The following is a 17,195-nucleotide window of genomic DNA, read 5'->3' as shown; positions in this document are numbered from 1 at the left end:
TCATTTGATATTATCCAGTTATTTAGAATAAGAAAAGCATTGAGAGCAACAGAAAAACAGTGGCAGCATGTTTCCCTGATTGAGATGTGTATGGATATACATAATGGATGTTATACATCTAACAATATATGCCAGTCATAGGAATAATTACAGATAGAGGTAACATTCTGATGTGCTTGATGCTATTTGCAAGGAGTCATGGTGGTATAGTGGGTTACATGTTGGGCTCCCAACCACAAGATCAGCAGTTCAAAATCACCTGCTGTTACATAGGAGAAAGGCAAGATTTTTGTGTTACAGTAAAGATTGATCATCTCAGAAATCTATCAGGTTGTGTCTCTGTGTCCTTGGCTTGCTATGAGTTGGAGTTAACTTGATCACCTTGGTCTTTTTGAGAATGGTATCTATGGTGTCTCTGGTATAGATAGAGATGATTTAAATATAAATAGATATTTCCCGAGAGTGCTTAGGGTTAGGTATAAAAGAGTGAATTTTCACTTACCCTAATGAAAATAAATTAAACACCTTGTTTGTGCTAGGACTCTATACTAGAAAATGGGAACCCAAATATCAATAGAACATGATACCAAAGATGAAAAGTTGAGTAGGGGAAACAGACATAAAAATCATGGGTGCACACGGTGTTCGAGGTGGGCACCAGCAGAGGAAAGACTGGGTTTACAGGGATGTTCAGAAAAGACTGCAAAGAGAAGGCTGAGGAACAAAACTTAAAATTCTGACTGCTCTGTGATGCCTTCTATATTTGGAAACAATACATTGTAAAAACTAACCTTCCACATTATTTCATACATAAACAGTTGGCTTGCATGTAATGGATTTGTTTCTGAATGTTGCATGATCTGTGCATCAGAGCCACCAATAAGATCTAAGAGTTAATTCCAACTTCATCCTTTTTTATTATCTTGTTAGAATGAGTGTCACAAATTGCTTCATCAAATTATTTCTTTTTAATTAAATATTTATGGATATTTAGAGGTGAAAGACAACTTTGTGCTTATTGGGTTTTGAGTGCTATATTGATTTATATAAACATAAATCATAGGCTGTACCAATTATTAAAACTGGTAGGCAATAATTACTGCTATAAATTGTAACTCTTCTTTATGTAACCCTTTGAAAATTCTGTGTAGAACTTAAGCTATCAGAAGTCACTGTGTCTGATTTCTGTGGTTTAGAAAGTGTTTTTGGAATTCCACCAGTGGGTCTTGAACAGTATACCTGCTCAAACCCAGAATTCAGAAGATGGACATGTAAACCCTAAAGCACCTTGTCCCCTGTTCCTTTCGAGCAGTGCATCCTGGCAGTGCGTTTGGGTTAGTTTGGTTCCTGACGTGGGTGATACCACCCATGGGTGGGGTGGGGGGCACTGTCCTCATCAAAACAAAATGACTGCCAACACGTCCATGCTGACTCAGTGACCCTTTGGAAGGGGGCACTGAGTTACTGTGACTATAAATCTCTCTGGAAGCAGAAAGCCGGGTCCTTCTCCCTGCCGAGTGCTTGGTGGTTTTGAACTGCTGATCTACAGTCAGCAGCCCAGTGTGTAGCCATCAGGTATCCTGAGCAATCCCGGGGATGGCTGCAAGAATAGACGACGAGACTTTATCCCAGATGGTGGTTTATATACGAACGTTTTCATTTGCTTCGGGTGGGGACTGAGTATGTTTTTTGTTTTTTCGTTTGTTTTTTCTCAAAAGAGAGCGGTAGACCAAGTACATTTGAGAACCTATGCGTTAGAGGATAAAGCATGATTTTGCAACAAGTGGATATGAACTTTGAGTTCTAATAAGAGAACAGATGTTTCACCAAGAATAGTTAAAGTGTACAACACTGTAATGACATGAGAAAGACAATCTTAAAGACAACGTGTATCTAGATGGTTAAGTTTACCTTCAAGTGCAGGGATCCCTGAGGGACACTGTAGGTTTGGCTCCAGATCACTGCCATACAGCAAATATGGCGGTGAAGCAAGCTGCATGATTCTTTTCTGCAGCAATCATGCCTACGCTGACCAGAGGTCTGTGGTGAATGAGTGGGTGGGCTGCTCCTGTAAAGATGACCACAGTCATTGAGTCGCTCCAAACTCACACTGACCCCCCAGCACTGAGAACTGCCCCAAAAGATTTCCAAGGCTGTAAACCTTTGCAGACATGGACTGAGACATCTCTCTCTCTTGGTAAGTTCAACCTCAGTTGAGCACCAAGCCCTTTACTGCGGTGCCCCTAAGGCCCCTCAACTTACAAAACTCTGGGGCCCGGTTGACCTTCCATCACATAGAGGTTCCTCCGAGTCCGATTTGAGCACCTAAGAAAAGTCACGCAGGGATAAAGAGTGGGGTGTAGAGGGAGGAAAACATCATCGGTGCTCACGACAAACCTCTGGCAATAATCACAGTCCACTTATGACAGTAATGGTTAAAGCCAGGACATGAAAAAGCCCGTCATGCTAATATATTTAAATCACTTGGACCATTTCTATTTTAAGAGGATGACTCTATGAAATGCATCCAAATTGCTAGTAGGCGATTAGTGAGGTGTTGTTGTTTTTGTTGTTGTTAATGTTCCATGCCACCGAGTGGCTTCTGACGCGTAGTGACTGTGTGCACACCAGAACAACACACTGCCCAGCCCTGCGCCCATTGTCACAACCATTTCTACCTTGAGCTCCTGGTGGAGATCTGTGCCCCTCCACCTCGGTGAGAGGCCACGTCGTTGTCACTGTCCCTGTACTTTAGCAAGCGTGACGTTCTTCTCCAGGGACTGGTCTCTCCTGACATGTCCAAAGTACGTAAGACAAAGTCTTGACCTCTTGACCTCTAAGGAGCAAGCGGGGCGGGGCATGGCGATATTAGTTAGGTTTGTGAACAAAGTCCTTTGTATAATTATTTCATCTCCTTTCAGGAAAATGAACCCTGGACCATTATTTTGAGCATGTAGTTTAATAAAACCACAAAACACTTTAACCTGTAACATTAACATATGGTTGTTGCTTTCAGTACCAAAGCATTTGATTTAAGTGTGAACTCTGTAGAACATGATTGTGCTTCGATCTTAGTGAGGTTATGGTTTCCATTTTGTTGTATGTGATGATTTTGGACTGTTCTAAAATTAACGTAAAGGTTTTGTCTTAACTTTTTTGCAACTTTAGGAAACACACACACATCTACATATACATATACATACACACATTTATAGAAGGAACTTGTTAACAGAGTGTGTTACGGGTTGGTTGGCCTGCTAACTTGAAGGTCAGCAGTTTAGAACCACCAGATGCTCCTCCGAGAAAAGATGAGACTTTCCACGCCAATAAAGATTTACAGACTTGGACTTGGAAGCCCAAAAGGGGGCAATTCTTTCCTGTCCTATAGGATCGTTACATAGGTATACTTGAATATCACAACGAATATATAATGACAATTATTTGGAATTGTAAGCTTTATAAAATAGTTAAGAAACTTAAGACTAGGTTTGTTTTGTTGGGAACCGTTTTCCCAATGGCCTTGCACATATTTAATGAACAAAATTATTTTTTCCTGCCACAAGAAAAATATCTTGGATATCTCATTTAAGGAGGAAAAACATTTTAATCATGTTCGGAGTTTTAATGAAAATTGCTTTCATTTTTAAAAACTTAATATCTAATTATAGTGTGTATACTTGTTACCTGTTGTAGATATTATACTCACACTTTTCAGTATTATTGTGCCTTAAAATGAAAACTAATAATCCAGACAGTCCATTTCACTCTCTTTTTTTTTGCATTTTTGTCCTTGAAAATCATATTATTTATTATCACCTGAGATCATTTTATCCCTTTGAAAAGAAAAGTCAAATTAACGTTTGCATCACTTTTGGAGCTCATAAGCTAGTTCCTGATATACACTCCATGTGAAATAATTTATTTTTAGTTACAATATAGTTGCTTTATTTTCCTTTTTCCTTTGGTTCAGTCTGTACCTGCCATGAAAAATAAATTAACATTAATGTGTCAAGTCTCCTTCTGAACATTCATATCCATTTTATGAAGTTGCTGTGACATACATCTTGAAGGCACCCTGGTGGTGTAGTGGTTACACGTTGGGCTGCAATCCGCATGGTCAGCAGATGGACACCACCAGCAGCTGAGTGGGAGAAAGATGAGACTTTCTACTCCCATGAACAGCTACAGTCTCAGAAACCCACAGGGGCTGCTAGGAAGCAGCATTGACTCAATGGCAGCGAGTTTTAGTCACACAGCTTAATATTTATACTTTTCTTCATATACTTTCTATAGATGCCCTTCATCTGTAAAACGAACAGTTTTTGTGTCTTATCTAAGTTATGTGATACATGTCTGGCAAATGAGAAGAAAAATTAATTTCTATCTTTTCTTCTTTCTGCTTTTGACCATATAAAATTTTCAAATTGGAATTATTATAATAAGTTTGTAAGTGCTTGGACTCAAGCCCCAAAGATAATAAAACTAAATTCACACCTAGTTTCTAGATCAGTTTCACATATATGACACAGCTCACAATTGTCCCTATATATGTTCTCCATATACAATTCACAAATGAAATATCTAAATATATTTATCTCTATCTATGTATATGTGCATGTGTCTGCATGCATACTTACATACATATGCATACACACAACGGTACTTCAAAAAATTCATGGAAAAATTCCACTATTCTTAAATTATATTTTCCAATAAATTTTTACTCACTAGTATTAATACATATCTTTTACAAGATTGTTATAGGTTTATATATATTTAACTAGGGACTGAGTCACAATTAGAAGTTGGAAATTCCAAGAAACTGTTTCTTCGTTTAGTGAGACTTGGTCATAAATATCCGGAGACACAGTTGGACTTTGGGTAATTAGAGTGGATTTTATAACCACCTAGATCACATTCTGTCTGGGGGGTGGGAGGGTTGTCTTCAGTCCTTTACAGATAGAAGTAATTCCTGAGTAGTGAGTGCTGCCCGAGGGCAGGAGGGTGAGGAGTTTCGTGCTCGACTCACTCCGCCTCGTCTTTACCCTTTGCTCCAACCAGCTCTTTGACCACACACACGTTGTTTGAACATTTTGTGCCTCAGTTTTCCCTTTTGAAAAAATGGGCATAGAACCAGTGTCTACCTTATGAGATTGTTGCAAGGAGCAACATGTAATGATCTTAAATCACAAGGACCAGCGCCTGCCTTAATCATGTGCCGTGACTGCTGTTTTCACGTTTTCTGTTTATTGCAGTCTTTTCCTTTTTCCACAAGGAATAAATAGAAAATGTGATAAGTAACCCATTCCAATATTTTTTAGTTTTCACTTTTAATAATGTGTTCATAAGGGTTACAATGAAGCCAATTCCACTTATTGAGAGTGAGATTGGTTAGGGTAATTACCTTGTTTATAAATTAAGCCTTCATGAAAAATTATCCCATGAACCGCAGCCATTTTCAGCCTGTTTTTTTGGCTAAGATCATGGTTGTTACAAGTAAAGGTCTGGGTTAAATATTAGTTCCATCATCTCCCATGATGAGACTTCTACAACAAGCCCCTCCACCTATTCAAACATCAGCGTCCTGATGCATAAGATAGACATAATGATTCCTATTCAGATAGATTGTTTAAGGATTAGGTAGATGTACTTTATCTAGTTTAATGTAATCTCTCCAGTATTTCAATAGTAAATAATTCTGCCCTGGCAAATATAACTGTTAATCTGGCATAGTCATAACACGAACTGCTGGGCAATTAATTACTGAAAAATTATATCATCTAATTCATTTCTTCATACACAAGTAATTAGACACCATTACTCAGACAGAGGAGCCCGGGTAGCCTAATGGTTAAGGAGTCAACTGCCAACCAAAAGTTTGGCTGTTTGTACTCCTCAGCTGCTCCCTGGGAGAAAAATACGGCAGTGTGAGTCTCGAACCATCTCCAGCCTGGGAGGCTCCCTGGGGGCGGGTGCACTCGGTGCTCCAGGTGGCCTTGGCCATGATTGACTCAATGCCAGCGGGCTTGTTTGGGTGGCTAGTCCTCAGTTTAGTGTTGCTATTGAAAAACAACTGAATTTCAAATATCCCTTTTGGCGGGATAAGTAAGTCAAGTTTCTCGACTTTTTCTCCCCAACCTTTTTATGAATCTTCGAGCAAACCTACCTTAGGCTGTTAAATTATGGATACTAACCTACCCCAAAGCTCACTGAGGGTACCGTCGATTCTGCTCCGTGTACAGGTCACGTCACCATTGTTGCATGTTCCTCCACTGCTGAGCGGCTTGACTCACAGGGTGGCGTTGCTGATTTGCTTGTGTGCTGGGCACGCTCTGGCCCCATGTTTCTTTTCGTCATATTTGTTTGGGATTGGCAAGTTTTCCACTTCCATCTTTATAGTTTCCCGCTTGCTTCTAAATTATTGAATTGTTGGATTCCGTTTATGACACGGAAGCACAAGAGGTGTTGAATCTTACATACTTGAGTATTTACTTCCTGGCTGCTGTGAAATGTGTTGCAAAGTTTGCCCGCAAAGGGAAAATATGGTGTGACAAAATGGATAGACGCTTGCCCACTGCCCGGCCTGCCCCCAACTCGTTGCATCTAATGACAGTCACGTGTGCCTACCTATGTCATTGCCAAGTCAAGTTTTTGCCAAAATACGTGACCTGAAAAGGGGACTAGCATATTTAAGAGATTTCAAAAGATATATTTATCTCTGTAGAAGTCATCTCTTATCCTATGCCTATGGTTGCAATGGGAGCCATCGTGGCGCAGTGGGTTAAGCATTGACTACTAACCAAAAGATTGGCCATTCTAACCCACCGGCTGCTCCAGCGTAAAAGATCAGGCAGTCTGCTTCCATAAACATGGCAGCCCAGCAACTCCGTGGCAGTGAGTATCATTATGTATATACATGTTGTCTATAAAATATGCATTATATATATACATATACATATATAAATTCAAACCACTAAAGTAGAGCACACCCAACAGCGATGGCAGTTTATTCTCATTTAGAGCAGGAAACTTCCTGACTGCCTCATCCCTCGACCCACGCCCATCACACGAATAGGCCCGTGGGTTAGGTATTTTTGTATGCTTTCATCATTCTTTCCTACCTTGATTTTTAAAGCATCTTCTTGGGAAGAATAAAATATCAGCTGGTTAGTCTCTCTGTTACAGCTTGGATTCCAGGTGGGGAAAACTGTCTGATGGTTCCCCCTTGCGCCAGTATGCCAGCGATAGTATCAGAGTATGCTGTGGTCGGTTGAAATTGCAAATATAAGTACATAGCTCTCTCACTTTGGAAAGTTGACTGCCTTCAAAAGCCAGCATCTGAAGAACTAGTTTTTAGATACGGAGGAATTGTAGATTCAATCTTCTATCAGTGCATTTCCCTTTAGAAGCTAAATTAACACAACTCTCATCAAATTCTCAAGTTTTTTTCGTGCATGCCCATGGTAGCTAGAATACGCTCTAGCGGAGTAGTCTGGGTCTGTAATATAAACTTAGCAGTAACACTCACATGTCCTTATTCTTCTACGTAGTGTCTCTTCTTGCAGTCAAAACAGAGCCTTTGAACAGCAGTGAAACCACAAGCACGACTGGAGACGGAGCGCTTGACACTTTTACGGGGTCAGGTAAAGCCCGAAGCTCGTGTGTTGTCGCATACACATTGGGGTCCTTGGACTCCTCCTTGGGAGTAATCGGCCTGGACACCAAAGCTGCTTGAAGTTTGATGTTTGTACCCGTCACAGTCCATTCACCCTTAGGAGAACTACTGGTCACTGAAAAAGACATCATGTTAGGAATAATATTTGGAAATTGTTTTGCTGAATGTTCAGTTGATGCCAAAACAACCCCAAGGCTTTCTTAACAGAAATCAGGAGCGGACCGCCTATGTTTTATCCTATACCGCATTTAATTAATTTAGCAATTAGGTTATAATCATTTACTTTGTTCTTTCAACTTGCCCATTTCGATTGCATTAAAAACTGCCTCCTGTCCACCATTTGAGATGTAAACCTATCCATTTGATTCCTTCTAAATAACCTTGTTTCCTTTCTGGGTTAAGAAAAAAAAAATCCTCCTGTGTGAGCAGCTGAGTGACAAGTATTAAAGGTTAATGGACTGCAGGCGAGCACACGCTGGTTGCATTAGAAGTCAGCCTCCCAGAGCATTACTTTCACTCACAGTGCTTCAAAGGGGACAATCGCATGGCTTTAAACATCCATCCTTTCAAAACAAAAATACCTGATAGCTCCCAGCTGGGCACAAAGGGCACAAATTAAGTTGAACTAATTAAAGATTTTGTTCAAATTACAATACTGTGTTTGTTTTATTATCTGATGAAGAGATTTTTTTTAACCTGAAGAGAAGTATGGAGACCAGAAAGATGAGCATTCCACCCAGAAACATAATCACAGTCCTGAATTTTAAATGCAGTTAGTCTCGTTTCACATACTTTATTCTTAATTCAGATTTGAGTATAAGACTTTGACATGGGCATGCTTTATGTAAGAAGAATTGAGGAATCGCTTTACGCATAGTGCCATTGTTGCATATTGGACTTTTAAAGCTAACGATGATCCATTTTTACTAATTTACGCTGGTTGGAACTCCCTGTCATGTACTCACATACTCATCATCACCCTAAACAGGAAGAAATAGTCTCATATAGAGGCTCTTATGTGTGACTCTATATACCTTCTTGTGCTGCCCTCACCTCCCTGCAGAGAAGTAGGTAGTAACTTACTCAAACATTAGATTGTCTTGCACATTTACTCACGCACCTTCCCAACATGATTTTTAAGGACGGAGTAAAATTAATTGCTTAAATCATACACTAGCAGTTGGGTTAGTTACATGAAAGGTGAATAGCAAAATCCTAGAATGTTAGCTCCAGAAACAATTTTAGAGACTTCTGGATCCATTTTTAAAGCAAGATTGTAGACATACCTGGAAGTGTAAAGTGGGTCAAGGTCTGCTGAAAGGAAGTCAAGAAGGCAATTATGATACCGGTCCCTTTCTGGAGGACTCCATTAGAAAAATGGAGAAATGGAAAAGCAAATAGGGATGAAAAAGCATCCTGTATGGAATCCTTACCTTTTCATCTTTCTGAAAGTAATTTCCAAATGCATGACTCATTTAGGGCTGTGCTGTCCACTAAAATAGCCACTGGCCATATATGACTATCTACATTTTTACTTAAACTAATTAAAATCAGATAAAGTTCAAATTTTAACTCCAGTTATTCCTTTACATCACAGAATATGTGTGCGCACACACACACACACATGCATAGTTGTTGCTGTAACTGCCATTGACTCAATTCTTACTCTTGGTGCCTTCTTTTGTGCAGCACAGAATTGCTCCACAGGGTTTCTGAGGGTTCAAGGTCGTGACCTTTCAGAAGCAGATCACCAGGCCTGTTTTGAGGGCACCTCGGGGTGAATTTGAATCATCATTTCATCTAGTAGCTGACTGCTTAATCACTCGCACTACGCTTGACTTTACTAATCCTGTATGTGATAAGAGGCTACCATATTGGACAGCCCAGATATAGAATAGTTTCCACCCCACAAATCGATGTATTACACAGCGAAGTGCTAGAGCAGAGACAGTCAGCTGCAGCCCTATTCAATGTGCAGGTGTGTCCTTTGGGGTGGAGGGGTTCTCTCCATTGTTGGGGGATTCGCAGCATGCTGAGCATCGATCTCAGTATTCCAGTAACAAACCACAGTCCCCCCTCCCCACAAGTTGTGACAAGAAAAAGTGTTTCTAGTCGGTGCTAAATATCCCCTAGCAGGCAAAATCCACTCTTCTTCCTCCTATTGGGAAGTCATGAATCCAGGGTGTCAGGATAATAAAATGAGTAAAACTTCAAAATTGTTTGGCACCATCTTCTGAGAAGCTGATAGTATTATTTAAAATTTCTGTTTTAATTAATTTTCAGGGCATTTTGAAGATATGCATTTACTGTAGTATAATTAGTTACTTTCTTTGGGTCACATCTATGATCAGTTCAATGACAGGTCTCCCAATTGGGTAGGTCTCTCAGATGTGCTTGTGGCATGCCGGAAAGGTGGGCTTCCCTGGGTAGGAGCAGTTTCATCAGAATAGTCACCACTCACTTTGTCAACATTGCGGTATTCAGTTATCTGAAGATATACAAATATAAATATATATATATTAGGTGGGGGAAGTACACATTTTAGGAAAGAAACAAGAAACCTTCCAAGTTTTAGTCCTTATGTGAGCATTTTAGTTTTCTGGACCCAAGTTTTTACTTTCTACATAGACAATGAATGATAGACACAGAAAACTAAAGTTTAAAGAGTTATTGAAACTTTTTATTATGTGGGTCCATTATTCTACCTATGTCTAGATCCATTCATTAGAGGGACAACTCATACTATTTATTCAGAATTTTGTGCAGAGGTACAGGGTTTTTGTGAAATATATAATTTTGCTACTTGGTTCATTTAATCAAAGATGATATAGTAAATATTTATTTTGGTTATTCATTGTCTCTTTGAAAAAGTCTGTTTTTTGTAATCTTGACAATAATTAAGATTGTAGCCCAAGGTTTGAGTGGCAAAGTGAAGCTCCACAATTAAATTTCTGTTAACTGGAGTTGTCACTAACATGAATTTATAAATCAGACTGAATTCACTGTAAACTAATATTATTGTTATTGTATCATGTATATGTTTTGGTCATAGTGTAGTAGAATGAGTTTATTCTCACCGAGTTAATTTGAAATTTGTAATTATTTTCTAAAGATCTTTTTTATATAGAGAAGTAGAAAACTACTAAATTTAATCAACAGTTTACTATTAACTATGTATAACAAGTTCACTGACATTTTGGGGGTAGAAAATATTTGGAACATTCACCTATTGTTCTAAAAATGATGATTTTTTTCAAAACTGGCTCATAATATTTTTGCAAAGATCCTCTTCTCCATTTCTGTGAAAACTAAATTATTGTGTCCATATTCAAACCCTATAGGTCAAATAGAATTATATATATTAAATCCTGCATGTTTATGAAGTAGTAGATCAGACAGGATCTTAATAGCATTTTGATATAGAAATATATCATGTTTCATAAAGTAGTTAGCAACCTAAACCTATTTGTCACTTTTACAATTCTAAAAGTTTAGCTCGAGAATTATTATGAACAACTTAGAAAGGACATAGTACTTTGAAGTACAACTATGATTGATTAGACTAAACTAATTCCAGAGCAGCATTGTGTACTACTTTAATCTTTTTGAAAAGTGAATGAACAGCAGATGGCCTAATAAAGACACTCTGTGTGTTTGCCCAGTGTGGATTGGCTCTGAAGGAGCCGGCCCAACACTTTAGAGTCTATATTCTGGCCATCCATCTGTCTTAGTCAAGGCAGATCCTTAAAGGAAAGAGAAATGTCCAAACTTTTGGCAATATTCCAGTTTGGGACTGCATGTTTGGATGACATGTTAATGAGACCTGACTTGCACCTTTAAGGTCTCCTTAGAAAGTTCTCTTTCCAATAGTTAAAATGTATATATATTCATAAATATGACTGTTACAATATTTGGTAAAGTTTTTGACTATTTAAAATAAGAAAAAGTGTTGCCATTGTCACACATGCTTTCTATGCACCTTCTGATTCTGATTAGAATAATATGGACCGTGCTATTCTGACTAAACATATGATTGGCCAAGGAAAAGGAAATAACATTTTACAACTTCAAATTGAAGGGCAAAGCTTAGAATTTTTCTGCAATTTTTTTTTTATTGGTTTTCATTTAGAATAGGTCTGGAAAGAAGAGCAACACATATAGCCATCATGTTTGGAATTTGAGACTTAAAGTTCACAAAATTTAAGCATCTACTGTATGTATGAATATATCTATATATAGATACATACATATATACACACATACATGTATGTATCTATAGATGCACATACTAAATATATACATACACATACATATATGTATATATATACACATACTTGGAATTTGAAACTTAAAGTTCACAAAATTGAGGCACCTACTGTATGTATGTATGTATCTGTATGCATACATACATATAGATACACACATGCATATATATACATAAAGTATCCCTACCCTGTAACAAAGCTTCGCATGCAGAGCCTGTTAGGATGGCAGAGCATGGTACTGCCTGGAGGAAACAGAAGGGTGATATAGAGGGGGTGGTTTGTAAGAAGAATGCTGGTTTCATGCTCTTAAAACAACATGTGAAAGTTGCTCACTTAGGAGAGACTGCATTGGCAGCTGTTTCCTTTTTAGAAAATGAATTTTTTGAGGATGAATTCATTCATTTTAGTTTTAGAAAATCAGTGTTTGAATATATATGTTTAGCCCGGCGATTTCTTCAGATAGGTTTTGTGCGGTCCCATGAAATATATTTGAGAAGCAACCTATTGTGCACTGGTTCTTGTGTCTTACAGTCATAACAAGCAGTGGCTACAGCCCCAGGTCAGCACATCAGTATTCTCCGCAGCTATATCCTTCCAAGTAAGTGGTCACTGGAGGCTTTTCAGATTTGTTACAAGTAGAACAGTTTTCTCGTGTCACCTTTATTAATCTGGTTTTACACAACATGTTCGTTTTAAATTGCTCCACCTTTATGGATATGATTGTGTTATGGATAGTTGCACAGATAGATGCTGAAGCCTATAGATAGTCTGTATGAACCTAGAGAGAGAGAATTACCCATTTCTCTCTGGGCACAATTTTTCTTCATTCTAGATCATTGAGGAATTGAGATTCCTTGAGGAAATCATCAAACTCGAACCAGAGTACCCTGGTTCTTGAAGACAAATACAAAAGTCTCAGTTACTTTTAAGAAAACCACTGTAGTTCCGCACTTTATAATTTAATCCATGCTGAGATATTTTCATTGGATTTCATTTTCTATTAAGATATTTCCAGAGAGTAAGTATACTTCACAGTTCCCCTATTTCGTGTATTCAACCTAAAGCAGGCAGTCGAGAATATTTCAGGTTTAAGTGTATTGAATTTATATCTGAATTTAATTTTGACTTTTTAATATATAGGCATTTATATGTAATGCTATTATCCACAGCATCTAGAGAGCGTGTCCTGAGTTTCAGGCTGGGAAACAGACAACCACTGGGGATGTTATGTCCAATGTGGCATAATGAAAGGGAGGACATTTCAGTTCTTCTCAGGGAGCCCTCTACTTCATGGTAGCTCCCCCGCCCCCAGCCCTCAATACACACACCCTCAAAGATTTGCAATTCTTGGTAGATTTTTGGCCTAAGAAATAGAAGAAAAGGTCGGAGCAATACAGATTGGCTGTTGCTGGGAGCTGGAGATAAGGACATAGCTTGTTAACTGCATGCTCTACCAACATTCAGAATTATTATTCTTTTAATACAATAGCCAATAAAATGCCACACATTTTCTATTCACCATGCACTTCCTGAAACAGTTGATATGCAGCATTTTCATTAGCATTAAATTAAGATGCTGACAGAAGTCAATTATTTTTAGACAACATATTTAAAGAATTTGCAATTACAAAAAAGCAAATGCTTCTGAATGAACCTTGGTGGGCTGGTGAGACAAGCACCGGGTTGCTAACCAGAGAGTCAGCGCTGAGAACCCCCAGCTTCTCTGTGAAGAAAGGTTAATTTGTCTGCTCCAGCAGAGCGCTGTGGGGCAGTTCTCCTCCGCCTGCCAGGTCTCTGGAATGCTATTGTGAGTTGGATTGACTCCATGGCCATTGATTGGGGTATGGATTCACTTTTAGCTTCTTTATATAGCTCAGTAAATGGCGTCATCAATTGACTATCGGTTTTCTCCACATGTTTTAGAATGGTTAGAAGCTTTTTAATCTAGGGATCTCAAGTAGAGATTTTGGCAATCATCTTGTGTAATATTTGTAATCATCTTGATGGAGTATTAAGTCTCTCAGAAGTGTTAGTGTGCACACGAGCATATTCATAAACTGGCCTGTGCTTTATTTTTTCTCACCTAAATACTGATTGGAGTACTATTTCAGAGCTACGCAAGAATTAGAGACCCTGGAAGAGGCTCCACAAAAAATATATATAAAGCAGATTTCTCATTTTACAGGTGAGGCGTAAGCACCCATTACCAAACTCATTGCCATTGAGCTGATGCCGACCTAATATGACCTGATAGGACAAAGCAGAAATGCCTTTGTCGGTTTTTTGAGATGGTAACTCTTTCTGGAGTAGGAAGCCTCCTTTCTCCCCAAGGAGTCGCTGGTGGTTTCGAACTGTTGATATGTGGTCAGCTGCCCAAGGCACAACCCCTCTGCCTTCAGGACCCCAGGCAAAGGGAGGTTAAATTAATTATGGGCCCCACACCTCTAGACTGGTGTGTAGCAGACTCTAGGCTCCAGATATTCAACTTTTTGTTGTTCTTTCCTATATTGTTAAAATGGAATTGTGGATAAATAGGAGGCTACTTCCTGGATATATTAGGGTCTCTCTGAAACTAAGCTGTCTGAATGAATATGCAGTCTTTGTTGCCACAGTAATGCTATTTTTCTGATATTTAGGCCCTATCCACACATTCTTTCTACACCAGCAGCTCAAACAATGTCCGCCTATGCAGGCCAGACTCAGTATTCGGGGATGCAGCAGCCAGCCGTCTACACGGCCTACTCCCAGACAGGACAGCCCTACAGCCTGCCAACTTACGGTATTGCATGCCTTCCACCTTCTCTCTCTTTGGTGATGAGCAGGTAATCCTGCTGCTTAGAAGTTGTACATAAGCTTCTATCTCTGTTGTAAGTGATAGCTGGAACGTCAGATCCTCTTACTGATGAAATGGTTTGCACGCATTTTACACACAGATTTGGGTGTGATGTTGCCAGGCATCAAGACGGAGAGTGGACTTTCACAGGCACAGTCCCCCCTACAGAGCGGGTGCCTCAGCTACAGCCCCGGCTTTTCTACCCCACAACCAGGCCAGACACCTTACTCTTATCAAATGCCAGGTAAGTAGTGCCACATTAAAGCCTGTTAGAGGACAGCTAACTCCTTGGATGGGCTTCAAACTTAGGAGCAAACATCCGAAGGACAGTTTTAAATTGTACCATTGCTCACACAATTTTATCACCCCCCCACCCCCCTCCAAAAAAAAAAAGATAACTAGGCAGAAACATCATGAAAATAGTTGAACATAGATCAAGAAGCATGATCCGTGCCAACTTTAGATAATTAAAATTTCAACCACAATATCAGCAAGAAACCAAGTCTGTGGAAAGCAACCTCCCTGCTAGTGTTGGCAAAGCCATCATGGTAAGCCATGAGCTGGGTGTCTACTCAGGCTATTTCAATGTCTCGGAACTTAAAGTAGTATTTTCTTTGCAATGTTCCTTAAGCACTTAACTCAGTTTGGATCGTATCTGAAATTGAATTAGCACTTTTATAAGGCTTGTTTATCTTTTCACGGCTGAGGAGTTTTTGTTCATTCCTGACAATCCTCTATTGATCATCTGTTTTCACATACATTTTTTAATGTAATTTGAATTCCCCCTCTAATGTATCTCACATAGAACCATAATTCCCTTCTTAATTTAGAATCCCCACAAATTCTGCTCGCTCTCTCTTAATGTGGTTGCAGACAGAATGGTGGTGCCACAAGGGGACAGGAGCAGAGGAAGTCACCCACTGCCTCAGTTGTCTTTCATTTCCCCCTTGACAAATACGTTTCTTAAGGTCACTTTTTTAAAACCTGTGATTGTTTACTTGTCATTGCTCTAATTCAAAAATCAATAAAGGAAAGAAAATCAAGGCCTTCTTATGAAACTTTAGAAGGGCTACAACCCCATGCCATTTCAAAATGAAATTTCCCTTGTGTTTGGGCCAGAGATCACAGCGATTTTGTTCTAACAAAGGGATTGAGGGAAGCAACAAGAAAGGGAGATGCTAACATTAATTCTAAATGGATTTTTGTATATTTAGTTCCTAAGATAGTTATTTCAAAAGGTTTGAACAAGTGATTTTATATATACATGCAGTTGGTATAATGATTTGAAAAGACCCAGTTATTTCCTGGAAGTAGCCTCTGTCCTATTTTATTTTTCAAATACCCCTTTACTTCTTGAGACCAACCCAGCTATTCGCTGTAATTGTTGCCAACACTGTTCCAGTGGGCTCCTGTTGAACCAAACTCCCTTCCGGAAGACCTGACCTGCTGTTAAAAGCAGGATCGGGTCAAGCACATTTTCTTCGTAAGTCACTCAACTTCACTACCTTAACAGTTACAAGAAAATCCAAAATGTATTTTTCTCACTGAGTTCTGCCAAATGAAATATTTTTATTGTGGTGGAAGAAGCGCTTTTTGAAAGACACATTGTAATTGTCATTTGTTGTCTGTCTCTAGGTTCTAGTTTTGCACCGTCCTCTACTATATATGCAAATAATTCAGTTTCCAATTCAACGAATTTCAGTGGTTCACAGCAGGTATAGTAGCTTTTTGTAATTCTGAACTTTATATCTATTCCAGATATTTTTAAGTAGGTTCATGTTGACATATAAGTGCATGTGCTCCTAGAATAAGGTTTCAAATTCAGATGGCATTTCAGGATAATAAACACATCACTATGTATGCCCACTGCCATCCAATCTGTTGACCTCAGAGGGCAAAGCAGAACTGCTCCTTTGGGTTTCCTAGGATGAAAATCTTTTTTTTTTTTTTAATTAATCATTTTATCAGGGGATCTTGGAATCTTATAACTCAGTTGTATTAAGCACGTTTGTACATTGGTTGCCATCAACGTTTCCAAAACATTTTCTTTCTACTTGAGCCCTTGATATAGCTCTCTCGTTTTTCCCCTCCTACCCTCATGAATCCTTGATCGATTAGATATTATTATTATTTCATATCGTACACTATCCAGGGAACAGAAAGCTTCATCATTCTCTACAAAGTGACTGTTGGATTTGAATTCTTAGATATGTGTTATTTTGGATCATTTAGGTTTCTTGGTTGCTAAAGGTTTCCCCTTTAGTAATTTAAACTATGATGATTTTAATTACTTTCTTGGGAATTAGAAAATTTATTACATACTTTCCTTTTATCTTAAAAGATGCTAAATATAATTATATTTTTCTTCACAAAATTTATCATCTAGACAATTAATAGCTCAAACTTTTGAAATCTTTTTTTT

The 17,195-nt window shown here is 38.7% G+C and overlaps 1 protein-coding gene across 4 annotated transcripts in view; it reads left to right on the top strand.

Moving 5' to 3' along the window:
* Positions 1-17,195, top strand: part of EYA4 (EYA transcriptional coactivator and phosphatase 4) — a 299,787-nt gene that overhangs the window by 227,317 nt on the left and 55,275 nt on the right. For all 4 annotated transcript variants that reach the window (XM_004701992.2, XM_045294471.1, XM_004701990.2 and 1 more), the window contains 5 exons: positions 7,551-7,643; positions 12,472-12,538; positions 14,577-14,719; positions 14,874-15,017; positions 16,409-16,488. In XM_004701992.2, the coding sequence (XP_004702049.1) occupies positions 7,551-7,643; positions 12,472-12,538; positions 14,577-14,719; positions 14,874-15,017; positions 16,409-16,488 (527 nt within the window). The remainder of the gene's footprint in view (positions 1-7,550; positions 7,644-12,471; positions 12,539-14,576; positions 14,720-14,873; positions 15,018-16,408; positions 16,489-17,195) is intronic.

The sequence above is a fragment of the Echinops telfairi genome, unplaced genomic scaffold (assembly GCF_000313985.2).
Source record: "Echinops telfairi isolate 266 unplaced genomic scaffold, ASM31398v2 ScPeMD7_3533;HRSCAF=4204_0, whole genome shotgun sequence".
Lineage (NCBI taxonomy): Eukaryota > Metazoa > Chordata > Mammalia > Afrosoricida > Tenrecidae > Echinops > Echinops telfairi.
The sequence above is the reverse complement of the archived record's forward strand: the minus strand, read 5'-3'. Positions and strand labels throughout refer to the sequence as shown.